At 41.4% G+C, this 25,866-nt stretch overlaps 1 protein-coding gene across 1 annotated transcript; it reads left to right on the top strand.

The window, feature by feature from the left end:
- The first annotated feature begins 152 nt into the window (after positions 1–152).
- Positions 153–14,873, top strand: nptxra (neuronal pentraxin receptor a). The gene is made up of 6 exons (XM_010735880.3): positions 153–208; positions 4,455–5,214; positions 9,237–9,519; positions 9,935–10,176; positions 11,989–12,168; positions 12,635–14,873. Exons 1-6 carry the CDS (start codon positions 153–155, stop codon positions 12,863–12,865), a joined length of 1,752 nt encoding a protein of 583 aa, XP_010734182.3. The 3' UTR covers positions 12,866–14,873.
- The last annotated feature ends 10,993 nt before the right edge of the window (positions 14,874–25,866 follow it).

The raw sequence follows: 25,866 nt of genomic DNA, 5'->3' as shown, positions 1-25,866 counted from the left end.
ATATTAAGGCTTAAAGTTATGTAGAATTAAGAGTGTGTGTGCCGTTACAGGTGGTTTGTTTGAGCAACCAGGCTTCATTCAGCCCGTCTCAGCTCCACCCACAATCTCTGTTTTAGATTAAGCCCTGAAGCAGCAGAGGCTGGACTGCCAAGATGGCGGTGCCCGGAGCCATCACACTCCGAGCTTCACAAGGTCTCTTCAGAAACCCGTGGGTGACGTCACGGATACAACGTGCATCTTCTATACGTTGGGGGGTCACACAGAAATGATTGTGAGCAGCATGTTGTCTGTAAGTGCCTGAAAATAAGATGCAGATGAAGTCATGGAGGTAGGATGTCTACTGAGCACATGGAGACATGGAAAGCATCTAAATCACAATCAGTCTATTTTCTGCACTATCTAATGAGTGTGTCCTCTTTGTCTTTGTGGTAAAGAGGAGGCCATCCTAACAACACCTGGATTTAGATTCATACAGTCTACCCAATATTGTCATTCTGACTTTCCATATTCATTTTTTTATTCTACTATTGCTATGTCACTCTTTTTCCCCTGCCTGTCTGTCTGGGAGAGATATCCCTCCTCTGTTTTTCCCTCAGGGGTTTCTTCCTTCTCCCCTTCTTAAGGGATTTTAAGAAGGAGACAGTTGTCCCTCATCTGAATCGAAGCTAAGGACAGTCAGACTGTCCTTTGAGGCAAATTTGTAAATGAATATGAAAATATCACAAAGTTCACTTAGCATATTGTGAAATCCATGATTTACTTAATCCTGATCTTTTAATACTGTAATATATTAATATTCCTCGTTTTTTGATTGATTAATGCAGAATTAAGAGATCCTATGTGCTAAAAATCACCTTAGATGTCACTTTAAACTGATAGATGCAGTGGTGTCCCAACATTTTTGCATGAAATACAAAAAAAAGAGGCTGCTCCGACATATTTGATCAAAACCTCAGATGAGCAGATGGAAAAGTTATTGACTTCTTACTCTCAGCCGTCAGATGTTGGCACTTGGCCCAAAACCCGACCCCCTACTGCCGAGCTGAAATACACTCTGAGCTGAGAGCTGAACTCAGCCCGCAGCTCGGATGGATTTATCATTATCAAACTGACGATTTTTTTTTACATTCTCTGATATGCCACAGTCAGTGAACTCAGACTGAACTCCCTGAAGTGAATGTGACACCTGGTCGATCATGCTGCTGTATTCCCTTGTGTGAATGCACGCAGGATAGTGTGGCAAGAATAATGCTTTTTATTAACACGTGTGTGACAGAGAGAGAGACTCCAGATATGAAGTAAAGAAGTAAACTATGAAATCTTTGATTCTCAGATCAATTGTTTATAGTTGAACAGATAACAGAGATCTGGCAGAGAAAGGAAGAGGACGAGAGAGAGAGAGAGAGATACTTGTACACTAGATGGCACCATCAACTAACCAGAGACATGACTGGAATTTTAAACAGCTTCATAACACACATTATTTAATCTCTTTCTTGTTCCCTCTCCTCCTCTCTTCTTTTCTTCTTATATTAACTTTGGTTCAATATTTCAGGTGTTGGCACAAACAAAGAAGTCAGATCATTTAAAGGTCCAGGCTGTCACCTTTACAGAACATGGCACAACTAGAACTACGTTTTCCGTGAGTGTATGATCAACTGAAAATAGGAAATAGACTCCTCTCTTGCCTTGTTAAAGGAAGAGCCACCAGGAGAAACTTCTCCTTTATACAAGGAGAGGGTGAGATGAAGGTGTTGCAATCAGAAACTACACCACTAGATGCCGCTGAATCCCACACACTGCTCCTCTTCCTTTACTGAGTAAAAGTAATATAAGAAATACTCAACTACAAGTTAAAGCTTACATAAGTACAGCTGTATCAAAAATATATGTATTAATGATTCATTATAATGTAATATTTTATGATTATTATGGTATGATGTGTTATGGTATATGTAGTATTTTAATGTATACTTTAATTTAAACAGTTTTGTCATAAGTCATATACTGTCATATGTCAATGATCGATCACTTGTTTTATATCCATCCATTTCCCATGACCCTTGAGCTCTAGCTGACATGTTGTCCATTAATCGCACATAAAGATAAGCGGTACATTGACACCTACGACAATTAACCTATTAAGTGCAAGTCTTTGGACTGTGGGAGGAAGCCGGAGGATAAGTATGTAAACTCTTTATACGTAACCACAATTATTAAATAAGAAGAAGTAAGGAGTATAGTACCTCTCTCTGAATTTGAAGTTGAGTATGAAGTATGAAGATGAAGAATGAAAAGTGAAGTGAGTATATATATATATATATATATATATATATATATATATACTATATATATATCTTATATCCTATTATAGATCTATATATAGTCCTGTTCATTATCCTGCCATTGTGTTCCTTTAATTAAATTATACTTCAGAGCATGCATCTGATGCAACAGAGGAACAAAACAAAACTTACAAAACAATGATAATAAAAGTCTTGAAACAAACACTTTGCTTTCATCCAGCTATGGATAAAACAATTAGTTTCCCTGCTGCTGCAAAGAGATAAAGTCTTTACAAATCGCACAAATACATCACCAGTCAGAGAATGGCTCCATCTCTTTGTGGTAGAAGAACTGTTCTTAGACTTTCAAATAAAGGTGCAGCTCTCGGGTATAGATTATGTATGAAATCCTGTGGAAAAAGTGCATTCACCAAATGATTAATTCCCAAACAAAGGGAAACTTTAAAGCATTAATACCACTGCAGCACCCAAAATAAAGGTCAAGGGTGACTAAAATGATAAATGCAGCTCAGACTCACCGGCTCTCACAGGCTTTTATAGACATAATACATCAGCAGTATATTTCGATCATTAACCGGGCTGCAGTGTCCAGAATGCTTCACCCACGCCGACCTTTTTAAAGCGCTTGCCCCCCCTTTTATTACAGCTCCCAATAAGATGGCTGAAAATGGACTGGTGCTGCAGCGTTGAACAATCATTTAGCTCCAATAAACCAACCTTTAATCCCCAAATGTATCCATGTACAGAGCCGTTTTTTACACCTTCATCATCCTGAAATACTGATATAAAAAATATTTATCACTGCGATCAACATTAGGTGTAGTCCAGAGACAAAATGAACCCACACAGCTGCTGCACAGCTATTTACAGCCACCGGTGACTACATGCTGAATACAAATGTGTGGGGCTCAGACATTACTCTTACTTCTATGAGGAATGATTGTTTTGTATTTACTTCTCCCAGCCTGCAGGAGTACTTACCAATCTACTTTACTATTCTAGTGGTCCAGTGAAAGGCTGAAAAAGCCTCTCTCTGCTGCAGACCAGCCGTGCCACACTGCTTCCCTCACCCATCATACATCAGAGCTTTCAGCGCCTCTGACTTTGAGAAGACTTAGCTTTAAAATCCCCCCTAATACTCGTGCGAGGATGCAGATCACACACTAATTTTACACACACAAGAGTTTTCCCACACCTGTCTTTGCCTCTGTGTGTGTGTGTGTGTGTGTGTGAGCTCTCCACTCATGCAAACTCATAAATATATTTTGTAATTACGTGTGTGTGTGCATCACGCTGAGATTAACGTGCATTTGTACTTGCAAGACCGGTTTAATGAAACTCATTAATAGCACCAGGTCTGCACACACACACACACACACACACTCAAACCCCCACTAGGGCCATCATTCTGTCATCTCAGCTGTTCCATAGGGAGCCTTGAGGCTGACTTATGGCCATCCACTCACACACACACACACACCACCACCACATTACATTACAGTAGGCTTGTAATGTGTTGCTGAGGAAGAACATATTAAGCCGAGGGGAAGGAAAAACTAATTTCCGGATTGTTATGCATGCAGGAAGGATCCAGTTTGGAGCTGCATCTTCACTGAAAGCTTGAGAGAACATGTCTGTCATCGCCTCTGTATGATCTAATCTGAAAAATCTGATGTTTAATATTCATAAATCTTCCACAAATGGAAAAAGAAGCACAGATTGTCTAAACACTGCTGGGAAAGTTAGCTCTTGGCTACAAGAGGAAGACAAAATGTACCCAAAAAAAAAAAGTGCTCTATAAGACTGCATGGAGCACTCTCCCCCCTTTCTCTCTCACTCTCTCACCCCTCCACTCTGCTTCAGTATTAACAGGCTGGATTTTTTTTTTTTTGCTTGAATACCGAGGACATGCGCGCTGAACAGGAGGAGGAGGTGTAACAGCAGACCGCCTGCTTCTCATGTTGTGACTCCATGATCACTCAATTATGGTGCGGAACTCTCGTTTTCCAATCGTTTGTATTTGTGGAGTAGGAGAAAAGTGAGAAGGTGTTTGGTTTTTACGCATAGATATAAATTAATCTGGCACTTTTTCTTGTTTTGGCGCTTTAAGTTTCAGAGTCTTATTATTAGATTTTTCTAATAATCGAGCTCCCCCGCCGCCAACCTGAAGTTCATTGTTATTATTTTGGCCGCCGGGATGGTGGCCTTCATCGGAGCGGTTATCTGCATCATCGCAGCCGTGCACACCGGATCCTCCAGGGCTGCCGCGGCACAACAAAAGCCAGCAACCGACAACCACTCGCTGTATCCGGACGCGGCGGCGCAGACCCCCGCTGCAGGGGGCTCCGTAGCCCGGGTCGGATCTTTGGGCGCTCTCCATGGTTCTGATACGCCCGATTCAGAGGCACCGACCTTTAACATCGGGCTCGGAGGTCTGGACGGGGTCACTGGACTCACCGGGCATGACCCAACCGTCAGTCGACTCATCTGCACGCCGATTCCCGTCGGTGAATGCAACCCGAAAAACTTTCAGCAACAAGCGGAAGACCCCTCTCTGTACGCGGGGGAAGATTGGGGTTACCTCCGCACCACCGCGGAGGAGCTCCGACAGACGGTCCTGCAGCAAAAGGACCAGATATTAACAGACCAGAGGACCATCAGAGAGCTGACGGGGAAACTAACCGAGTGTGAGAAGGGGGTGGACGGCAGCAGCAGCGCGGATAGACGCGGGAGCTCCGCGGGGCTGTTGGGAGGCAAAAGCGCGACAGAGGAGACGCACCTGGAGCGGATCATGGTGCGGGACAGTCCGGCTTCGACGCCCGATGGTGTCCACTTGGTCACCGTGAGGGCTGTGGACGAGCTGGAGCAGGCTATCATTCAACTCAAAGACCGCATAGAGAAACTGGAGGTACGTAGAGTGAGAGGGGAAGGAAACCAGACCAAACCAAGGAGCAGTGCTGGGTCATAAAGAAGGAAATCTGTATTATAGGAGTTTTGAATATTCATGTAATATAACTATCCTGTAATTATCATATTTGACATCTATGATTAATGTTTACTTTATTTTGGCACGACTGCTCTGTGAAAACAGGTTTTTTTCATTTTAAATGAGAATAAGTGAGTTATCCAGAATGTTTTATGTGTGGTGTTAGACTTTGGCAGTCAGACACCAACGACATCAAGTGAAGCATTACACTAATGGGTAAGCAGATGAAAAAGTCTGCAGACTTACAATCAAATCAATCAAACCTCATGTGAGTCAGTTTGAAAAATGATAATCGTTAATTGGTGATAACATCAACATTTAGTGATGTTGTATAATCAGAAGCTGTCATCTGTTCTGCTAATTGATCATGCCAAGGCAACAGATTGAGGTTGAAAAAAATGAATGCAGAGGGAGGGGAAACAGAGAATTAGTGAGGGGGGGGAGAGATGAGGATAAAGAGTGGGAGGAGAAAATATAGCAGAGTAAACCTGCCCTCATCTGACCAAAATCCAATGATGTACAAGCTCATTTTTGGCTGAGGCAATACCATACATAATTTATGAGTTGCCTATATTTGTTGAAAGCACAGACTAAACGGGCGTCTCTGCAGTGTAGTACTCCTCGCTCAGGGTGTAGTTTATCTCCGGGTTTCTTTGAGGATCACGCATGCTCTGTCTATTTGCTGTCCTTTCCTTTGGCGTCTGATTTCACAGCTCCCACTGTGACATGTCTTTAAACCTAAAGCACTCTACTGAAGCCAATCTGCTTCTCCTCACCCCTCCACCCTCTCCCTCTGTTTCTTTTACCATCCAAGTCACGTTTCTGTGTAGGCCTAGCAGGTACCTGGCCTACTTCAGTAGCACAGTACGACGTTTACATCAAATCTCGTGTGCTGGTGGATATATACGAGAAGAAGCACTCATTTGGGAATATACTAGTCAGGTCAAATAAATTGTTAAAATCCTCACCTCCCCCAGCTTTGTGGGTGTTTTACGGATCATGCATAATTCATAGACTCCAGCAACTCTTCTCTAGATGTCCACGTTATTTGTTTCAACCAGAAAACAATCAGAGGAGAAAATGTGTCCAGAACAAGGTGATGTGGTTGCAATGGTTTTCCATTTCTGAGTACACGGTAACAGCATCTCTGATAGCTGTTTGAGCAGTTATGATTGTTTTTTTTCTCCCCGCGCTGTATTTCCATTATAACCATAAGCTCAGTGTTAGTAAGCGCTCTGTAAAATCAGCTTCAGTGTGCTGATAGTACAAACTGTGTCTGAGTGTGAAGAGCTGTGTTACATGGCTTATTTCCTGTTTCATTATTATCATATTCTGATTGATCAAAGGGAAATCTTGTTTTTACACAGCTGTGTTACATTAGGCTGAAATAAGGCAGCAGGAGTGAGTGTACAGTGTAAATGGACCAAAGCACTTCCAGTCTTCACATGTGCTCTCTAATTCTGACATTACATATTCCTCTGCAGCTCTGCCAACATTGTGGGTCCCTGAAAAGACACAAAGCATTCGTTTCCTTGACTGAAAATGCTGCAGAAACTACTGAGCTGAATGCTAACATGTTTACCTATGTCTTAGACAATTCACAACAAACAGAGACTGATGATTCATTTTAGAAGATCGCAGGCTAAACAAGTTAAAAATTTAGACCAGATGACGCCGTTAGCTCATTGTGTAGGGAGCTAAAATATCTCCACCGAATGTTCGAGCCAATCAAGCCAATAACTGTTTAACATCTCACTAGTCTGAACCACAAATGCCAGCTGCTAGAGGAAATGTTGAGAATCATCAAAGTCATTAGGATTCATCATGAATATCTGTAGAAAAATAAATGTGGCGATGAACTTTTGACCAGCTGCTTGCAGTGCATGAAAGAGGAATCCCCAAAGTCTTTATCATTCATCCTCCAGGCAGCATGAATATCTTAACGATCTCATGGCAATCCTGAAATATTTCAGTATGAAGGAAATTAATGGACGACCAACAGACTCATAAGAAATACAAAATAAAACACAACAAACTTGGTTGTCTGTGAAGGTCTTAGAAGAATTAACTATCATCCAAGAGGCTGACAACAGTCATCACAACAACAACGAGCACTAACAAACCAAGTGAGGTTAAGCAAGTTAGTGATCCCACCAAAGCTAAAGACCCGGGTTTCCCCACCAGTCAGCCGAACTGAAGAAGCTTCTTAGATGAGCGGTGTCTTCACAGATCTGCAACCAAGCCCAGATGCCCTAGATTGAGCTCATCTCAAAGAAAGAGCTTGTCAAGCCTGTATGACGTGTACTGTAGTGTGACAAGATTTAGTTTGTACACATGTATGTACCAGACGATATTGAAAATGTAGTTTTCTCTCAGCACATGTAAATACCTGCCTTGGAGCTTAACCCCAGGCTCGCTAACAGAACTGTCAAATATATTTGAGAGTAGATCACTTATCGTGCTCAGACTCCAAGGAGTTAACATAACATTTGACATAAAAATAAAAAAACACATATGAATGATTTAAATGTCAGTGCAGCCCTCAGCAAATCATTTTTCAATGTTTACAGCAAATGTGTTTGTGCGCCAAGATGATTGGAGAAATTCACAATACAGACAGACAAAAGACTGGATCACTGTAAATATATGCCTCAATAGTATTTGATAAAGAAAACATACGTGTTAAATAGGATATGATCTGAGCATTACGTCATGCATCTTTTGGGGGAGATAAAAGTCAATACCTGAATGCCTTCAGCATCTTTAAATGTTCTTTTATTTAACCAGAGATTACATTAACTTATGTCTTATAATATCTGCATGTCTCATTATAACAGAGTGTTACATTTTCATATCAGTGTAGGAAATAATCCTTTCTCCTATAGCCTTATTTTGTCTGTATTATTTTATACAATATAAGCACAGTCTACACTGTGTGGCTTTATATAATGTTCAGAGACTGTATGTGTTTGTATTTTCTGTATATATTCCCTGGTGGTGTCTGTGTATTTCCACTGCATACTGTTATGCTCTGTGGGTATACCGGACCATGCAGGTTTTAAGAATCTTGTTGAGTACCACATTTTTTTCCTGCATGCGGTATGGGTGTTTATTTCAGGGAACCATTACGCAACGTCGGAGCCTGGCAATTTGTTGCTGACGGAAAATTGTTTGTGCTTTTCTGACTGCAGATTATTTGTTGTGTTGTACCTAATTGGAAAAGAAAAAAAACAAACTCCAGTAGACATGAGATGGCTTAGCTGAATGAAGATCTGTTCATACCTTAAAACTTCATGAGTGACACTTGGATACAAACATTTTTGTCGGCTTCTCTGCGAAATTCACAACAGGTGCTTCCAAGGTTTTTGATAACTTTAGTATGCTATAAGATTTGAAGAGTTCAATGTTCAAAGTTCAAAGTAATATTTTGATATTTTCTGAAAATATTTGAGCAGTCAATGAAAAACATTGATACCAACTCCTATTTGTCCATTCATGATGGCTACAGACAGTATCCAGTTATCTTAACTTAGCTGTCTAATGAACACACTGTATCTCAGGGGTCACACTCATCTGATTGCGGTAAAGCTGGGGAGAAACAGCAGTTTGTGTTCTTGTGTTTTGTGTGTGCAGGACTACCTTTTGGCTGGGTACCCAGCAGCCTCACTGTGATTGAACATTACACTCATTACAGCACAGAGAAATCTCATTAAATCAGGCCTTAGATGTATCACCAGTTGCAATGCAATGTTTCAGCAAAATTAATTATTAATGCAGTCTAATAACTTCTCTTTATACCGGCATGCAACTGACACAGTGTTGAGAATCACTGCGGTAACAGCTATATGCATTTTTAAAGTAAAAACACTATTCCCTGAATAATATCCTTATCTGTATAACTGGACACTGTGAACCAGTTCTTATCCAATCTCCCTCCTCTGCAGTCAGACATTGGCCCATTTCCTCACAACCAGACGGACAGCAACACCTCAAGAGTGCCAGAAGAAGGCGGGATGTCTGGCGGCCCAGAAAGGTTTGCTGATCCTGGGTCCAGAGCTGGTTCTGACAGGCCCTGGAGGATGGAAGACTTGGAGGGGGAGCTGGAGAGGAAGGTGGAGCTGCTTGACAAAGAGAGAAAAGCCCTGAGGCTGGAAACCGAGAAACACAGACAGGAAATCGACCGGGGCATCAATAAACTACACCACCGGATCTCGGGACTGGAGGAGGGTATGTATTAACACGGAGGGGAAAAACTAATCAGGATGCGTGGGTGAATATTAACGCCTAAATAAAAAAATAGCAAGTGACTGTGATTAATGAGTTACAAGATGACAAGTCACTAAGGATGAGAAATAATCTGGCATACAATTTACTGCTTTTGAATTAATCCTTATCATATGAATCCATGGGGTTTCTTTATGATGAATAAATTATGTTTAACTTACGTATGTTAAAGTTGGAAAAAAAAGAGATCAGAAAGACTGTGGAATCCATGCTAAGCTTAAGAAAACAGATCAGATGTTTCGATGTGAAGAAAGTGCAGATCTATTTGATCTTGGTGCCAGATGACTGAAGACGTATTCTCTATTGCTTCTTTTGTTTCCATATTCACGCGCTCCCTTTATTGTGTTATTTCTTCCAGGTGTCTCTGGTCATTCTTTCCCAGAAGGCTACAGACTGTCCTTCCCAACTCGGACAAACTACATGTACGCTGTCGTTAAACACGCCATCCCAGCGCTGCGGGCCTTCACCATCTGCCTGTGGTTGCGACCCGCAGAGGGAGGGATCGGGACTCCTTTGTCTTACGCTGTCCCTGCACAACCCAACGAACTGGTGCTGCTGCAAGGCCTCCATACTCCCACTGAGCTGCTCATCAATGACAAGGTATCACTCAAGTTGCATCGACTCCATATCAGAATTGACCTGTCCACTGGCTCTGTGAGAAGGTTGATGTAATGGTTTATGGGTCATATTTCAAACTATTTATCGATTTACATGTATTATTACATCAACACAAACCTTTCAGAGTCCATTATGATGAAGTACATGTTCTGCAGGACTTCATTTTAATAATTCAAGATAATAAATGCCATGTATGCAATGGAAATATTTTTTTATTAATCAACACTGTACTGACATACATTTATACTGATCAGCCATAACGTTATGACCGCAGACAGGTGATGTAGGTAACACTGATTATCATGTTATTGTGGCACCAGTTCATGTTAGAAGCAGAAAAAATGGGCCAGGTGTTCCAGGTCTGTAGTCATCAGTACCTATCAACAGTGGTCCAAGGAAAAATGGTGGAATAGCGACAAGTTCATGTTGCATGTTCTCCTTGTGTCTGCTTGGGTTCTCTCCGGGTACTCCTGCTTCCCCCCACAGTCCAAATACATGAACTTAAAAGGTTAATTAGTGACTCTAAATTGCCCATAGGTGATTGTGAGTGTGATTGACTGTTTGTCTCTATGTGCCCTGTGATGAACTGGCGACCTGTCCAGGGTGTACCCCACCTTTCACCCTAAGTCAGCTGGGATAGGTTCCAGCTCCACCGTTACCCCAATGAGGATAAGCGGTTACAGATAATGGATGGATGGATGGTAACACCTGTGTTTACTCTACTATCATATCAAAATGGCTGCTGTGAAAAAGGTCTATTGATAATGTCTTTACAATGACATACTGATCATACTGAGCTAATTTAGCTCAGTGCATCGCAATTTGTTGCAACAGGATGCCAGTGCTGACCCCTGTCCACTGTCGAAAGCACAAACAATGGCCATGAACCAATAGAAGAAGATGGCCTGGTGATGAATCACATTTTTTCTGATGAATCTTGGTGCCAGATTCCAAAGCACACCTTCAAAGATCTAGTGGAGTCCATGCCTCGATGGCTGTTTTGGCATTGTGCAATGTATTAAACAACATACTGTTGGTATATATTACTCAATATGTCAATTATTTCTAGATAAAAAGATTAGGATTTACTTGGAGTGTGAATTACTTGCATGAACTTGAAAATATACGGCATATTTGAGTCCTTCTATCTATTCAAACAGTGTCACCGAGAGGCGCAGTGACTAAAGAGTCTGCCGCATTAATCTGGGATGGATATAGTGTATAGTGTACTTATCTTACATAATTTATTATCACCATGGTATCACCCAGGAGGAGTTTCACTACTGCTTCCTACAAGCTCACCCACTTTCTGATTTTCTACCACTGTATATAAAAAACATTAGAGTCTTGAGGAGAATGTCTATTACAGAAGAAATAGCACGCTGTATTAGCATACAAATAAGCAGAACACATCAAACGCAAGAGCCAATTTAGCAGACAAGCTAAATAGCCTTGTTCGTGTGTTTAAATGACAAACTAATGTAGCACCTCGACAGCATTGCAGGGCGGTGGAGTGCAGTGCAGTGGCTTTAGGTGTAATTCAGTGAAGTCATTATGGTAATAGATGCGTGGAGGAAAAGTTCTATGTCCTTGGAGGTAGCAGAATGTCTTTGGGACCGAGGAAATACTGTCAACTTTTGTACCCCGAAGACTTGAGAGAGAAATGAGATGTCAGCGGAGAAGTCAAATAGCTACAGAGCTACAGCCCGATGACACGATTTACCTTCAAATGTGGGACTCTCCGAAACATCAGAATAGAAACTTTATCTGCTCTCTTTGCTCTCACGTTCCTAGGTGGCGCAGTTGCCTTTAAACCTCTCGCGAGGCAGCTGGCAGCACATCTGCGTAAGCTGGAACCAGAAGGGAGGAGCGTGGCAAGCCTACCAAGGGGGAAAGCTGAGGGGCGAGGGTCACGGACTGGCAGCCGGACATCACATCAGACCTGGAGGAGAGCTCATACTGGGGCAGGAGCAGGTGAATGCATGAATGAGTGATAACTGGTTTAACTGCAGGTTACTCCGGGAGAAATCTAATGTGTTGTGCCAGATCAGATTACTGCTGACTATAGCACTGCAACTGTGGATGTATTCACTTACTGACTTCTCCATGAGTTGTAAATAAAAGCATGAAACACTTTGTGCAAGCAGAGGTAAGTCTATCTAGAAATTTAGTTTGGAGTATACTGCTAGCTAAAGTGTAGAAGACGTATGCCATGTTTGGGTAATAGCCTAGAGGATCCTCATCCAAACCCCAAAGAACCCCTCAAATATGACTTCTTTGTTTTGTAGTCTTGTTATGACATCTTCTTTTCCCCCCCGAAAGCAAGTCCACAGTGTTGCCCAAGGCAGCAGAGCAGTCAAAGCTGTGTATATATAAAAAAGTTGTTTTTGTCTTCAATCACTTGATCTCCTTTCAAACCTCTACTCTTCTTTCTCTCCAGGATTCTCTGGGTGGAGGTTTCGACTCATCCCAGGCCCTGGTTGGAGAGTTGTCCCAGGTGGGACTTTGGGACCGGGTCCTTTCTTCTAGCCAAGTGTCCAGCTTGGCCCGCTGCGGCAGAGTAACCCACGGCACTGTGGTCCCCTGGACCGAGAACGGAGTTGAAGTTTACGGTGGAGCAACCAAGGACCCGGGGGAGCCATGTAGTAAACACAACAGAAGCTCGCAATGACCGATGGGGGGAGGTTTTGGGGGTAGGGGAAGTAAAAGAAGAGTGGGGGTACGGTTTTAGTGATTTCAAGAAGGTAGGAGTCATTTTGTTCAGTATTAACACAGGAAACTCAATGTGGAAGGTAATGGCCGCCATCATGGAGGTCCACTGGAGAACTGTGCAATAGACGATGAGATTCCTCATAAATATGGCTGTAGTGTGGGTATAGAGATCACATGTTAGTGTGTAAAACTATATACATACATTCAGATAAAGTAGATTTGTTTCCAGATTCAGGCCACACAAAACTATTGGCATTGGTCGTAGCTCCTGCTCTCTGCACTGTTAGCAAACCAGATGGCAGTTTAATTATCAGAAGCAACTAATGTAAAAAATTAAAGCAAACAATTGAACCTAATTATTGGATAGCAAATGTGTTAGTCAGTAACACAGTGAGGCTTATCTTATCAAAACTAGTATGATTATCTAGCTAACCCAAAAAGAAATGCTTCAACATGTTGGGAAATATGCGTCTTTGTTGAGTATACATGACATGTATTTCCCAAAGTGTTGAACCTTTTCTTTAAACCGCTCAGATCGGTGGATGTTATTTCTTTTTTTTTTTTTTGTGGTTGCAGCCGAGAGCTGTTGACCTCCTCTGTGGCTGCCAGAAGTCGTGTCAAACCAGCTGAAATCCCTCCGCGAGCAGCAGGGTCGAAGCGAAGTTAATTAAAAGCTGTGACTTTAGAGTAAGGTGATGAAAAACGTTGGGAATATTAAGTGGTAGACAGTCAGTGAGGAGTAGATGATGAAAGAGAAAGGAAAGAGGGAGGACATCGGGGGGAAAAGAACGGGCACTTTTAAGGTGTGATGCTCCATTGTTTTCACCTCTGCATGATGTATTCATATACCTGTAATGTCTTGCCACTGCACTGTGTTGCTCACAAGTTTCACAAAAGAGTTGGACGCCTCCTGCATCCATGGCTGGCAGGTGGTTTGTCTTTGTTTTTGTATAAGGCCTGAGGGTCTCTTTTGTTCCCTACCTAAATTACTGAACAAATCTAAAACAAGGAGTCCCTAAGGAAGTCACTACCACTAGCAGAATGTTCCTGTTTTTTGGGGTTTATTTAACATATTTTTGAGAAGCTTTTGCCCCATTTATGTCACTCTGGGGCAGATTTAGAAAAAATCAAGGTCAAAGTTTGTACTCTGATCATGGAAATATGTCTCAGATGACAACTTTCGGCCTGTAATATACTTTGTTCTTTAAATTCATGGTCTTGAAAGCACCCTTACATACATTTTTCACATTTACATAGCACACTCGTACAGTAACATGACTGTTTCCTCCTTACAGTTTTATACACACAGCCACTCTTGACTCAACAACCTCCTCCTTACATTCCATGCATGAGTCGTACCGTACGTTCGCAACACGTTTCATTTCGATGATTGTTCTCGGCTGTCGTACGGGACGCGATGTTAAACACAGATTTCATAATTTTTTTAAATCACTGGCTCTCCCTATAGCATAAAAATAAATCCTTAGTGGAAAGTGCCTGTCGGGGTGTTTGTGCCTGTGTAAACAAATTTATTATCCTGATGGAAAATTTACACTGCAAGATATTTTGAACTAATTAAGCGTCCGTGTTTTTGTGAATACCCTGGTGATTTTTTTTTTTTTAAGATTTAAGAGGTCTGATTTGAAAACACACACACACACACACACACACACACACACACACACACACACACACACACACACACACACAGATTTCTGATGCTAAACCAGTTCAAAATCATCTTGCTGTGCCTAACAGTGTCTTTGATGATGCCTCTCAGTCTGCAGTGTTATTGTTAATATTATGCCTGGTGTCTGTTCAGAGCTTCTTTTGGTTTGTTTTTTTGGGGCTTTTTGATAGTGATGTGATATTATTTTGTTTATTGGAAATGAAAACTCTATTGGCAATGTTTGTCTTTTCTTACACGACACTTGTGTTTTGTTTTTTTCTCTTTATGCATTGGTATCTTGTCTATTTTCATGCTGTTGTTTGTATAAATACTGTATGTCCTTGTCTTGTATGGTGTTGTATTGTTCTGCATATGTGCTGTGTACAAATCTTTATTAAAGTCCTAATTTTCAGATGTAAAGGATGTGATTCTTTTCTTTCTATCTGACACTGAATATAATATATATATTTATTAATTAAGTGTATGCATTAAGTCTATAAAAGATTCTATCTGCTGCCCTTTCAGTCAAGGACATAAAAACACACACACCCTTTTTTATTTATTTAAATGGAGCAGTGGTGAAACCTGCTGTGAAAGCATACCCTCCTGCAGTAACAGTGCTCAGAAGAACACTTATGTTTTGACAGAAAAAAATGTTGTTGTATTTTTGTTCTCCTGGAAAAATATGTGCTTCTATTTCTGCAGTTTTAGAGGCTTAATGGGTTCAGGACCTTGCATTCAGTGCAGGAAGTCTTAAATGGACAGAGCAGAACATAAAGTTCAATAAAAACACACGCTCACAGTAGATAATACAGAGAATATTCTCTGACCACACTGTCCATTATGACATTTTATATGAAACCGGATAAATACAACTTAATAGAGTATAACCAAGAGGCAACCTTTGTGGGTGCAGTTCCTCAAACGTCCACTTGAGGCTGGATTCAGAACGAGTCAGTCTCCATAAGTCTCCATGTTCAAATGTCCAACTTCACAGCAGAAATAAACATGTTTACAGCCTGGTACAAAAAACAGTTTAGGTCTCTATAGCTAGTTTCCCCGTTGATGACAACTGTACTGAGTGTGAATTATATACAACTCACCTGTTCAGATTATATTAAGACTTAAAGTTATGCAGGATTTAGAGCATGGTCGCTTTGATTTGGTGCCTTTACAGATGAATTGTTTGAGCACCCAGGGCTTTGATTTGGTGCCTTTACAGATGAATTGTTTGAGCACCCAGGCTCAAGATGGCAGAGCCACTGGTTTATTCTTTATACGGTCAATAAATATTATATACGTAAATACCTGCATGATTTAATGCAATCTTATAAAACAGAATAGCAATTTTTGGGAGCTTACTTTCACTTTTGTTTTTTCTCTTTGTTTTAGAGACATAACATATAATGAGATAAGATAATTCAGTTGAATTGAAATGTGATATTGGTTTGACATTTAGTGAAATATTTTTTTTCGATTTCTTGTGAGGGCGACATTAGAAGATTGATGTCACTGTGGCTCTGCAGCTGTGGTTCAGGAGGGAGAGTGGGTCGTCCACTAATCAAGTCTGCATGTCGAATTATTCCTGGGCAAGAAACTGAACCCCAAGCTGGTCCCAAAGGCTGCACCACCTGTGTGTGAATGTGATTAGCTCCTTTCTGAGGAGCATTTATGATTTACAATCACCTCCATAATTATCTGCTACATATATAATGAGCAGGCAGTTAGCTTAGCATAAAGACTAAAGGTCACTAATTAACATTTTATGTCTTTTTTTTAATAATAATAATAATTTTGTAAATACAGAGCAACACAAATGCAACTTTATATTAAAAAAGACAGAAATCAGCTACAAGTGCACCTACATACAAACTGGAGTGCCAGCTCCTCCGCAGTCTGGATGTAAACCTAACTGAGCTGAGCTCAGGATTAGTCACAATGATGCCTTTTTGTGGAGCGGACAGCCTACACATATATCTGTACATAAGATTTCATATTAGAGCAGAGCAGGTCGGCACAGTGACATTTACAAGTGTGAAAACAACAAGTTGCGCTTGGATGGGACTATTTCTTGTCCAGGAGCAGTGACGTCGTCGGCTACAGAGGTGTCTGTGGGTGTTAGAGATGGAGTTCTGATGAAGATCTGAATCATTTTGTGTCGTTCAATTCAAAGATCACCTTTTACCTCGCCTCGTCACCGTATTTTAAATGCATTAGTGCTCATCTGTCTCTAGTTCAGTACAAAAGAAGGCCCGTGCAAACACTGCACACAAGGTTAAGAGTTCCTGTCTTTTACCGTAGTGTGATTCACAGCAGTCTCAATCGGTAGTGAAGGAGCTCCGCTGCTAAGAGTGGCTGATTCAGTATTATCAATTCACTTTGAAGATTCAGCGTTACGGACTGTGTCATGTACTGAACACCTTTTCTTACCATGCTGGCTGTTTCACTCTATTTAGAAAATGGCACACATATAAAAACATTATTAATATTCTCGTCTAAGTCATTGCATTTTCAAAAATGTTGAACTATTTCTTTAAAATCAGAATTTCATTTGACGTCTTACCAGTAAAGCTAAACTTCCAGGTGTCTTCTCTCTATCGGTATCCCTGCTGTGTAATCTCCATTTTGTACACATATATATTAAAATAGACACATTCGGTTCTCACTCTGCCTTCATCCTCCCCACCTGTCTCTCATCTTCCATTCTCACCCTCCTCTCATCTTCTCACCCCCTCTCAGTGGCATTTCTACTTCAAGCCCCCTGCACCCTCCTCCGCTCATTGTCGACGGCCCCATTTCTCAGCCATTTCTTCAAGCCAAGACATCCCTCAGCGCGTCTGCTGACGAAGAAGCAGACGCACGCACAGCACAAGGCTCTGGCTTTTCGAGATCACTGTCACGAAACTGTCTTTTTTTTACAGGGAAAATATGTAGGGAGAGATTTGTTAAAATTAATAGCAATGAGTATGGATTTAAAAACAAATCCATTTATCAGTGCCCCTCTACCTCAAAACACAAGTCATGTAACATCATTTCTCTTTTGTGGGCCGAACACTCAGGCCATCAAGTGACCAAGAGATGCTGTACACTGAGTGAATGAAGAACAGCAATATCTGTAATCCCTAATTAGCATGACTTAATCTGTTCAACTGTTCCAGAGGATAAAAGTCGACTAAGCGCCGTTTGTTCACGCCATCATCTGTTTTAGTAACAGACTTAACAATTTCAATCCTCCAGCTTGTGCCAGACAGTCACAGTCATCTGGCTGGAGTCACACAACTCACATCTAAACCGAGTCAAAGTCCCGTCGACCTCACTGCTGTGCCGGGTGAAGTCTGCTGTGTGTGAGACGCTGCTCACAGCAGAATATTAACCCCTTTTACGCTGATGTCACACATTTCACTGAGGTTACGCTGTAAGAACATAAAGATGCTTTCTAATCTGATATATTCGGAAACTTTGGGTTCGTGGTAGAATCTTAAAAGAGAAGTGTGCATGATCTAGTGGCATCTAGGTGCTGATTGCAACCACCTTACCTCACCCTCTCCTTCCTATGGTGGCTGCAAAATGTGCAAAATGAAATGAAGCCAATGCGGAAGCGCCTAAAACTGCAGAAGTGAGTCAACCTCCATGAGCAGCCGTATTAAAATGCTCAACTTCATCAGAAATAAACACGTTTACCGTCTGGTTCAGACAACAGTTTTGGTCTCTAAAGCTAATTTCACCGTACATGACAACTGTACTGAGGGGGTATGTGCCGTTACAGCCTGACTCACGTCCGCTGATGACCCATGTCTTTGCCGATATTTAGATTAGATGGGACGGAGCAGTACATCCATTTTCATTTTCAGCTTCAAAACAGTGACGTCATGCTATGTCCATTTTTTATACTGCCATTGGAGCCATAACACTCTGAGCTTCACAGCATCTCCTGTGGGCGACGTCCCAGATATAACATCTATATTTATATAATTGTGCATGAGTCTGACTCGGTTCAAAGAGATCACAGAGCTTATTGTCTACTCAAAACGTACAACAATCCTACACACAAGATTCAATCAATAAGATTCTAAATGCTGACTGTAGAGAAAGAGAATATACATATGTATATGTAGGGAAAAAAAAGCAGAGCATTCAGGTATCAAGGCTGTTTAATAAACATACTGTTTCTGAATCACGTTATGTAATAACCAACTGGTTTATACGCTTGTTTTTTTTGCTCCGTGTCTCACACCTGCTATGTGGTACTGTAGCTTTAATGAAAATTTGCCTGTCACAGCTACTTTCTAACTGCTTCTGGCAGGCTGTCGGCTGTTAATCTTTTTTTTTCTCTCCGCGCTCTCAACATTTCTCTCAGACAGCAGCAAGCGGAAGAGACGTAGGAGGAGACACAAACTCAATGTGTGATTCTCACACATCAGATCAAGTCGCTTTTTCTCAGTCTATTTATTTTTTTTATTTTAGCACCTCAAAAAAAAGGTATCACACTTAAGAACTGGTGTCTTTGCTGAGAAGAAATCACGGGACAGTCTGACAGGAATAGATATACTGACTGCAGCAGGGACTTGACCTCTGACTTTCCCGGTTCATGCTAAAAGCTCAACACAGCCGGAAGATGATATTCCCGGTTGGATTACCAATCTAATCCATAACGTTCCATCTAGAAATGGATAGATTGTAATCCCATATAATCCTTGAAATGGTTGGACCAACAAGCAGAGACTTTGCCTCATACTACATGAACTCCATACAGTCCAAACTAATCCACGTTAAACAGTTTACTCTGTTTATCTTGGTCTGTTAAAGTGTGTTCAAGCTTCTTTTAACCCTGAATTAGAGGCCTAGTCTTCTTCTACACATGGGAGCTGTATAAATTACAGTCACTTGGTTTTCAAAGCTCGAGCACATATTCAGCCTCGAAGCTGCTTTTTCTCTGCATGTTTCAAACAGCAGCTCCAGGAAGTTGTTGATCACAAAATGTTGCTCTGTTGGGATCTGGCTTCAGGGCTTCACAGCACTAGTAAATATTTATTGGACTGTCTCATAGGAAAATATTTCATAGATTTTTGTTTCAGGGTGTATTTAAAGTTAACGTGCTCTTCCAGTAAAGACTGCATTACATGTATGTGGTCTACTTCGCATGGCAATAACTGATTTCTAAAAGAAACCAAACTTTGAGCTGAAACTTCAGGTAGATGTCAAATTAAAGAATAATTTAACATCAGGCTGAAAAGCTCTGGTTGAACACCTGTAACCACACCTAACAGTGAGGTCAGCAGGTCCTGGAGTAGATCTCTACATCGATGCAGCAAGCTGAGAAGTGAAACCTGTGGAGTCGAGCAGAAACAAGATTTTTAAGTTACTTTTTATTGTTGTAATCCTCAAGATTGGATTCCTTGTTGATTTGGCGACACATCCCAGTGTTTCCTGGGAATCCCTCATGTGTATGTAACCCAAGTTAAAAAATCTAAAATCTAGTGAGTGATGACGTCCTAAAACACATGAGGTCAAATGAGGTCACTTCCTTTTCCCTGTGGAGCATGTGGCAAACAAACAAAACAATCAAAGATTTTTTTATGGGGCGGTCGGTAGCGTAGTGGGTTAAGCGGCCGCCCCGTGTATGGAGGCTATAGTCCTCGCTGCAGCTGGCCCCGGCTTGAATCCCGCATCGGACGGCTAATTTACTGCGTGTCACTCCCCCTCTCTCTGCTTCCTGTCTATCTTCAGCTGTCCTATCAATAAAGGCATAAAAAAAAAGATTTTTTATTATCAATGAACACTTTTATCTTAAACAGTGCCGCTAGTATAGCGAGTAGTATTGTTGATAATGGTGACCTCTAATTTAGAAGTAATTACTGACACTTACTTACTGACAGAATATACATCTCTTTCTTTCTGATATTTTTGGTTTAATCAGTTTGACTGGTCACACGTAGGTGGGTAATTAATTCCTCTGTGGGATTGAAAACTACCATACACAGAGGTAACTAAGGAATCCAAATACTTTGATTGTCTATTACACAAAAAAATACTGATTATAAATGATCTAAAAAATATATTTAATCAAATATAGCTTTAATATCTGGTTCATATCTTCACATTAGAGAGAAGCATTTTTGGCATACTGTGGTTGTCATGATAAATACTTTCTATCAAAATCCTTAAATCCACCTACTCATCACTTTTGCTTTTGAACCAGTGTAGGTAATCCACCTCCTCAGCCTCCACATGGCAGCGTACCAGAATCGTTACTCTTTATCCACACACGCGCGCGCGCGCACACACACACACACACACACACACACACACACACACACACACACACACACACACACACACACACACACACACACATATGGTCCAAAATCCCTACAGAGACTCCATCTGGACAGGAACACACTTTGCTCTTCCTCTGTCTTTGTCACCCACTTTGCATCTCATCTCCCTCCCTCCCTCGCTTAACCTCCTTGATTTAATGCGATATTCTTTCAAGTGCGGGTAGGTGGCCTTGTATAACTCCGTGAGCATGGCTGTAATCCTGCCAAAGTCAATGTGTTTGTTTCCTTTAGGTTATAAATGTATACACCCATGTTGCTGTAAAACTTTTGGTAAAAATAATTCCGCAGTCTCGACTCACTTGAGGCTGTCTGTCTTCTCAAACTTCTCAAACTGTAATTGTTTCATTGGTTATTTTGTCAATTCACTGTTGCTGCAAGAAACCTCAAATATGCATGACTTCTCCCACGTATATTCAGCTGTCAGTGGAAGCTGTCTCACGTTCAAGCCAATATCTCTGCTCGACCGGAGATGGATACTAATCTTTACACAGTAGTAACTGAAGAAGGACAGAGAAGATCCTTATTGACTGGACACCATCATGTAGCATCTTTATAAAAAGCGAGCTCATGAAGACAATGAACAGGACATGATCCCTGCTTGGATTCTAGATGTTGGTGGTGAATAGAAAATACCCAGAACAGTGACTGTCAACATACACAACATAAGTTGCAGGGTAATACATCAATGGAAGTAACATCTTGATAAACATGTTGAAAATTTACAGTGTTTGATTGCAACAAATGGCAAAAATTTATATTCACGTAATCTGTGAACAGTGTTGTCAAGATTCAGGGTTTGTTGTTTAGTGTTTCCTGTTTTATTTTGTAATTCTCCTCATGCCTGTAACTCTATTTCCTTGCTCGTGTTTCCCGCCAGATTTGATTGTCTGTTCCACCCAAATGGCAGCCTGCATCGCTGTGAAGCGAAGCCAATGCAGAAGTGCCAAAAACTGCAGTTCCTTAAACGTCCACTTGAGGCTGGTTCCAGAACGAGTCAGTCTCCATAAGTCCCCATGTTCAAATGTCCAACTTCACAGCAGAAATAAACATGTTTACAGCCTGGCATGACAACTGTACTGAGGGTGAATTTTTATAGAACTCACCTGTTCAGCAGGTTCAAATCATGACCGCTTTGACCGACAGGTGGGTGGCATTACAGGCTGCTTATTGTTTGAGTACCCCGGCATCATAACTAATAATTGCTAATAAACTGTTTTATGTTTTATAACTGTTCTTGATCAGTCACTTCCACACTAATGTAATCTCCCTCCACATCTCCCTTCCTCCCTCTCTCCTTCACTTTTCTCCCTGTGTCTAATTACGTCTCTGTAGCCTCCTCGTTCTCAGCCTATCGTCTGTCACTTCTTCCAATTTCACTTCTTCGTAGAGGTGAGGAGATGAATAATAATTTTTGAAGCATGTGACTCAATTCGGAGAAGGCTTTAGCACCGTTGTCAAGTGTATGTGTGTGCGTGTGTCTGTGGGCACCTAGGCAAGTATGTGCGAACGCAGTTTGCTTGGTCGTTTTGACTTTACGGAGAATACTTCCATATTTTTTTTTACCATCTATGAAAGGCAAGAAACTGTCAAGTGTTTTGTTTTTAGAAAAGAATCAAAGATACTGGGTGCTCACAGTGAAGTAGTAAACTCCAGCTGAGTGCAAGGTGCTCTTGGAGTCAAGCTGTTCAGCTGTAGAAAAAAAGGGGAAGCCGCTGGGTTTATTTCAGGCACGCTCTCACTGAACCTTCATTTGTAAGTTAAAAATCACAAAAGGAGAACGCGTCCGGTTTATTTTCTGTTTTATTTTGCTCATACTTAACGATAAGAGCTCATCTTGCAACCTGAAGGGCCGATCATTCCTGCAAATTCATCAATCTTAGCATTCACATTCAAGATCCACTATTTTTTCATTATTCACCATTAGGCACAGTTATTCCCTGTTTCTGCGTACTGCATGAACAATTGAATAATACAAGTGTGCTGTGAAGACAAACGAGCGTCAGGAGATGAGTGAGTGGAGCGCGGGGATGATGAAGGGTGAGAAATTCAGAGCGACAACACGACGGTGGAGTGTGTCCAATTTCATACATACAAAGACTGAAGAGGAACAAAAAAGAAATGTGTTCAAATCTGGTTGTTGTTAAGCTGTGTCTGTGAGCCATGACAGGTTTTATATGAAGTTTAATATCACTGGAACTTTAGAAAAAATGAGCATGCAAGCTTCTATCAGCCCGCTCGCTGTAGCCTGCTACCCGCCAGGACAGAGATCAGTCAAACGAACGAGGAGGAGTGCTGGAGTCTTTTTTTATTACCTCAACTAAAATATGAATGTGTTGCGCACTGAGTCACCCTCGATCCTCTTCTTGCTGGATTTCAAAGTGCATGCATGTGTGCGTGAGAGAGTCTGAAAAAGACCTGTTTAAAAATGCATCCGTCTCTATGTTTTGTCCTCCAAATATTTTCTGTGCGAGCACACACACACCCGTGTCCTCTGAGGGCTTTCCGTGCCATGTGGAAATCATTTTTTGGTTTAGATAAAAAGATACACACACACACACACACACACACACACACACACACACACACAATTTGCAATCTTGGATTTTTGCTGACAGCCTTATCTTGACAAAATTAAAAGTGACTCTTTCTTTCCACCCTCATGTGTCTTCTCAGCTCTCTCCTCATCAGCTATTGAAAATTGCAGTCAAGTAAGAGGAAGTATAGCCCACGTCTGCAATCTGACTTTGTGAGTAATGGATCCTCCGAAATCCACCACGCAACCCCCTCCAAATAAAACTCATCAATTAAAAATCATGAGCATTTATTAGCGGCACGACACCGCTGCAGCTCATGACTCACGAGCCGCTGCGTGTCACGCTTATAACACTCTTATTTCTGTCTCTGTGTTTTTTTTGCCATATTGTGAAGTCTGCTTGAAGATGCAATCAGAAGTGTGTTGCTGGTGTTCAGGGTGAGGACTTCATCAGTGCTGCAGGTTTGGTGAGAAAGTAAGACACAATCACACCTGACTGACGGGTGAAGAGTCATTACCAGCGTGGGATGCTGCCAGACGCGGCGTCGCCTCTGCTCATACGATCTGTGTCATGCTGCTACAAGCCATCCTCTTCAAAGGCCTCCATATTGCTTCATCTAACACCACCAGAAGCTGTGATGACCTCTGACCTCTTCCATAGTGCTGCGGAAAGAATATTTCTCTTGCTGCCACCTACGGAGGGCTCTACTGAGGAACAAGCCCGCGGGACCCGAGCTCAGCTGTGTGTGCATCTTCCAAATTGAATGATATTTCAGACAGAATGGAACAAGTGAGATGAAACACTTGGGAAGAACTAGTCGAACACTGCAGGTCTCGTCAAGCATGGCAAAGTTAGCATTTAATCCGAGACACAAGGGCAGTGACAGCATGAGAAGCACCTGCAAAGATCAGGCAACGCAGATCTGGAACAAACGTGCATTCAAATTTAGTTTTGGATTGTCGGTCCTCGTTCTCTTTGTTTCTTAAAGTTTTGCAGCTGCAGCCACAATAAGTTTTTTAGTTATCAAATCTCTGTAACAAAGTGCCCTATGAGAAACAATAAAAAAGTGAAATAGAAAACAATAAATACCCTACGAAGGATGAAATTTAGATCAGGGAACAATAAAATTGGCAGTAAAATAACTAGGCATAAAAATGATTTAAAACACGTTATGAGACAACAGCAGAGAAGTGAGATTATAAAAACTAACATGAACACAAACCACAGTATTTAAAAATTGCAATAATCAAAAATACAATGCCATTTTTTCCGTATCCAAAGTTTGTGTCCTGCCAGCTGTTTTTCTACTGCGAGTTAAGTTTTACCTGGAGAGAAATGCTCTGGTATTAAAGCTCCTTCATGGAGAACACTGCACAGTATGTGAAAACAGCTAAATATCTTCTGTGGCTTAGGATGGCTGAGACAGCAGATGATGTCATAGTGATGTCATCAAGCTTATATTAGTTTTGGCTTGAGACTTCAAGTTCATAAGAGAGAGCCTGTGTCACAAACTGTGGGTGTGGACTTTGAGAAACGTTGCCATTTATCATGCAGGGAAGATTAAAGATGCTGTCAAGGTGCATAATGGGAAATGTAGGTTTAGGGTCATATCTGATCCCACCCCGCATGCCTCAGCATTCTTTGTTTAACCTGTTTCCTACATGTACCCCATTAGCCATATTAACCATTAACCATGTATAAAAATAAACCCTACCAGGTGAGAAACTTGTTCAGCCACTCATGAGTGATGACCCTTGAACGTCTGAGCAGTCCATTAAAACTCATCTGTTGCAACAGGACCATTTTGTGCACCAGATAAAGTTATCTTATCCATGGATGTAGTTCTTTGTAACCCCTCCCCAACCAATGTAAGAAGAATTACAAGATACCTTGAGACCTCTTGACTGATGTTGTAGCTTTGCCAGAGACAGACACAGGCCTGCAGTGATATAAAATAAGTACCTGGCTAGATACAAGGCGTATGGATTGGTCAGTCTTAAAGCAACATTGTCAGTTATTGTAATTGTACAATATGTTTGTGTTGATTTGTTCTGTACACGTGGAATCCATTGCACGTCTGTCCGTCCTGGGAGAGGGATCCCTCCTCTGTGGCTCTTCCTGAGGTTTCTTCCACATTTTCTCCCTGTTAAAGTTTTTTTGAGGGTCTAAGGACAGAGGGTGTCACTCCCTGTACAGATTGTAAAGCCCTCTGAGGCAAATGTACTGTGTGACTTTGGGCTATACAAATAAAATTGATTTGATTTGATTTGATTTAAAGGCCCGGGGTACGGACTAATGCTGATGGGGAGCACAGTGTCGTGCCAGAACCGGAGCTGGCAATGTAACCGGGCTCAGCAGCCTCTATGAACATAATAACAGACAGGCTTCTTGCTGTTGGACTAGTCAGTAATATTATCTG

Source organism: Larimichthys crocea, chromosome XII, assembly GCF_000972845.2.
Source record: "Larimichthys crocea isolate SSNF chromosome XII, L_crocea_2.0, whole genome shotgun sequence".
In the NCBI taxonomy this organism is placed as follows: domain Eukaryota; kingdom Metazoa; phylum Chordata; class Actinopteri; family Sciaenidae; genus Larimichthys; species Larimichthys crocea.
Note: the sequence above shows the minus strand (reverse complement) of the source record. Positions and strands in the feature narration are given on the sequence as shown.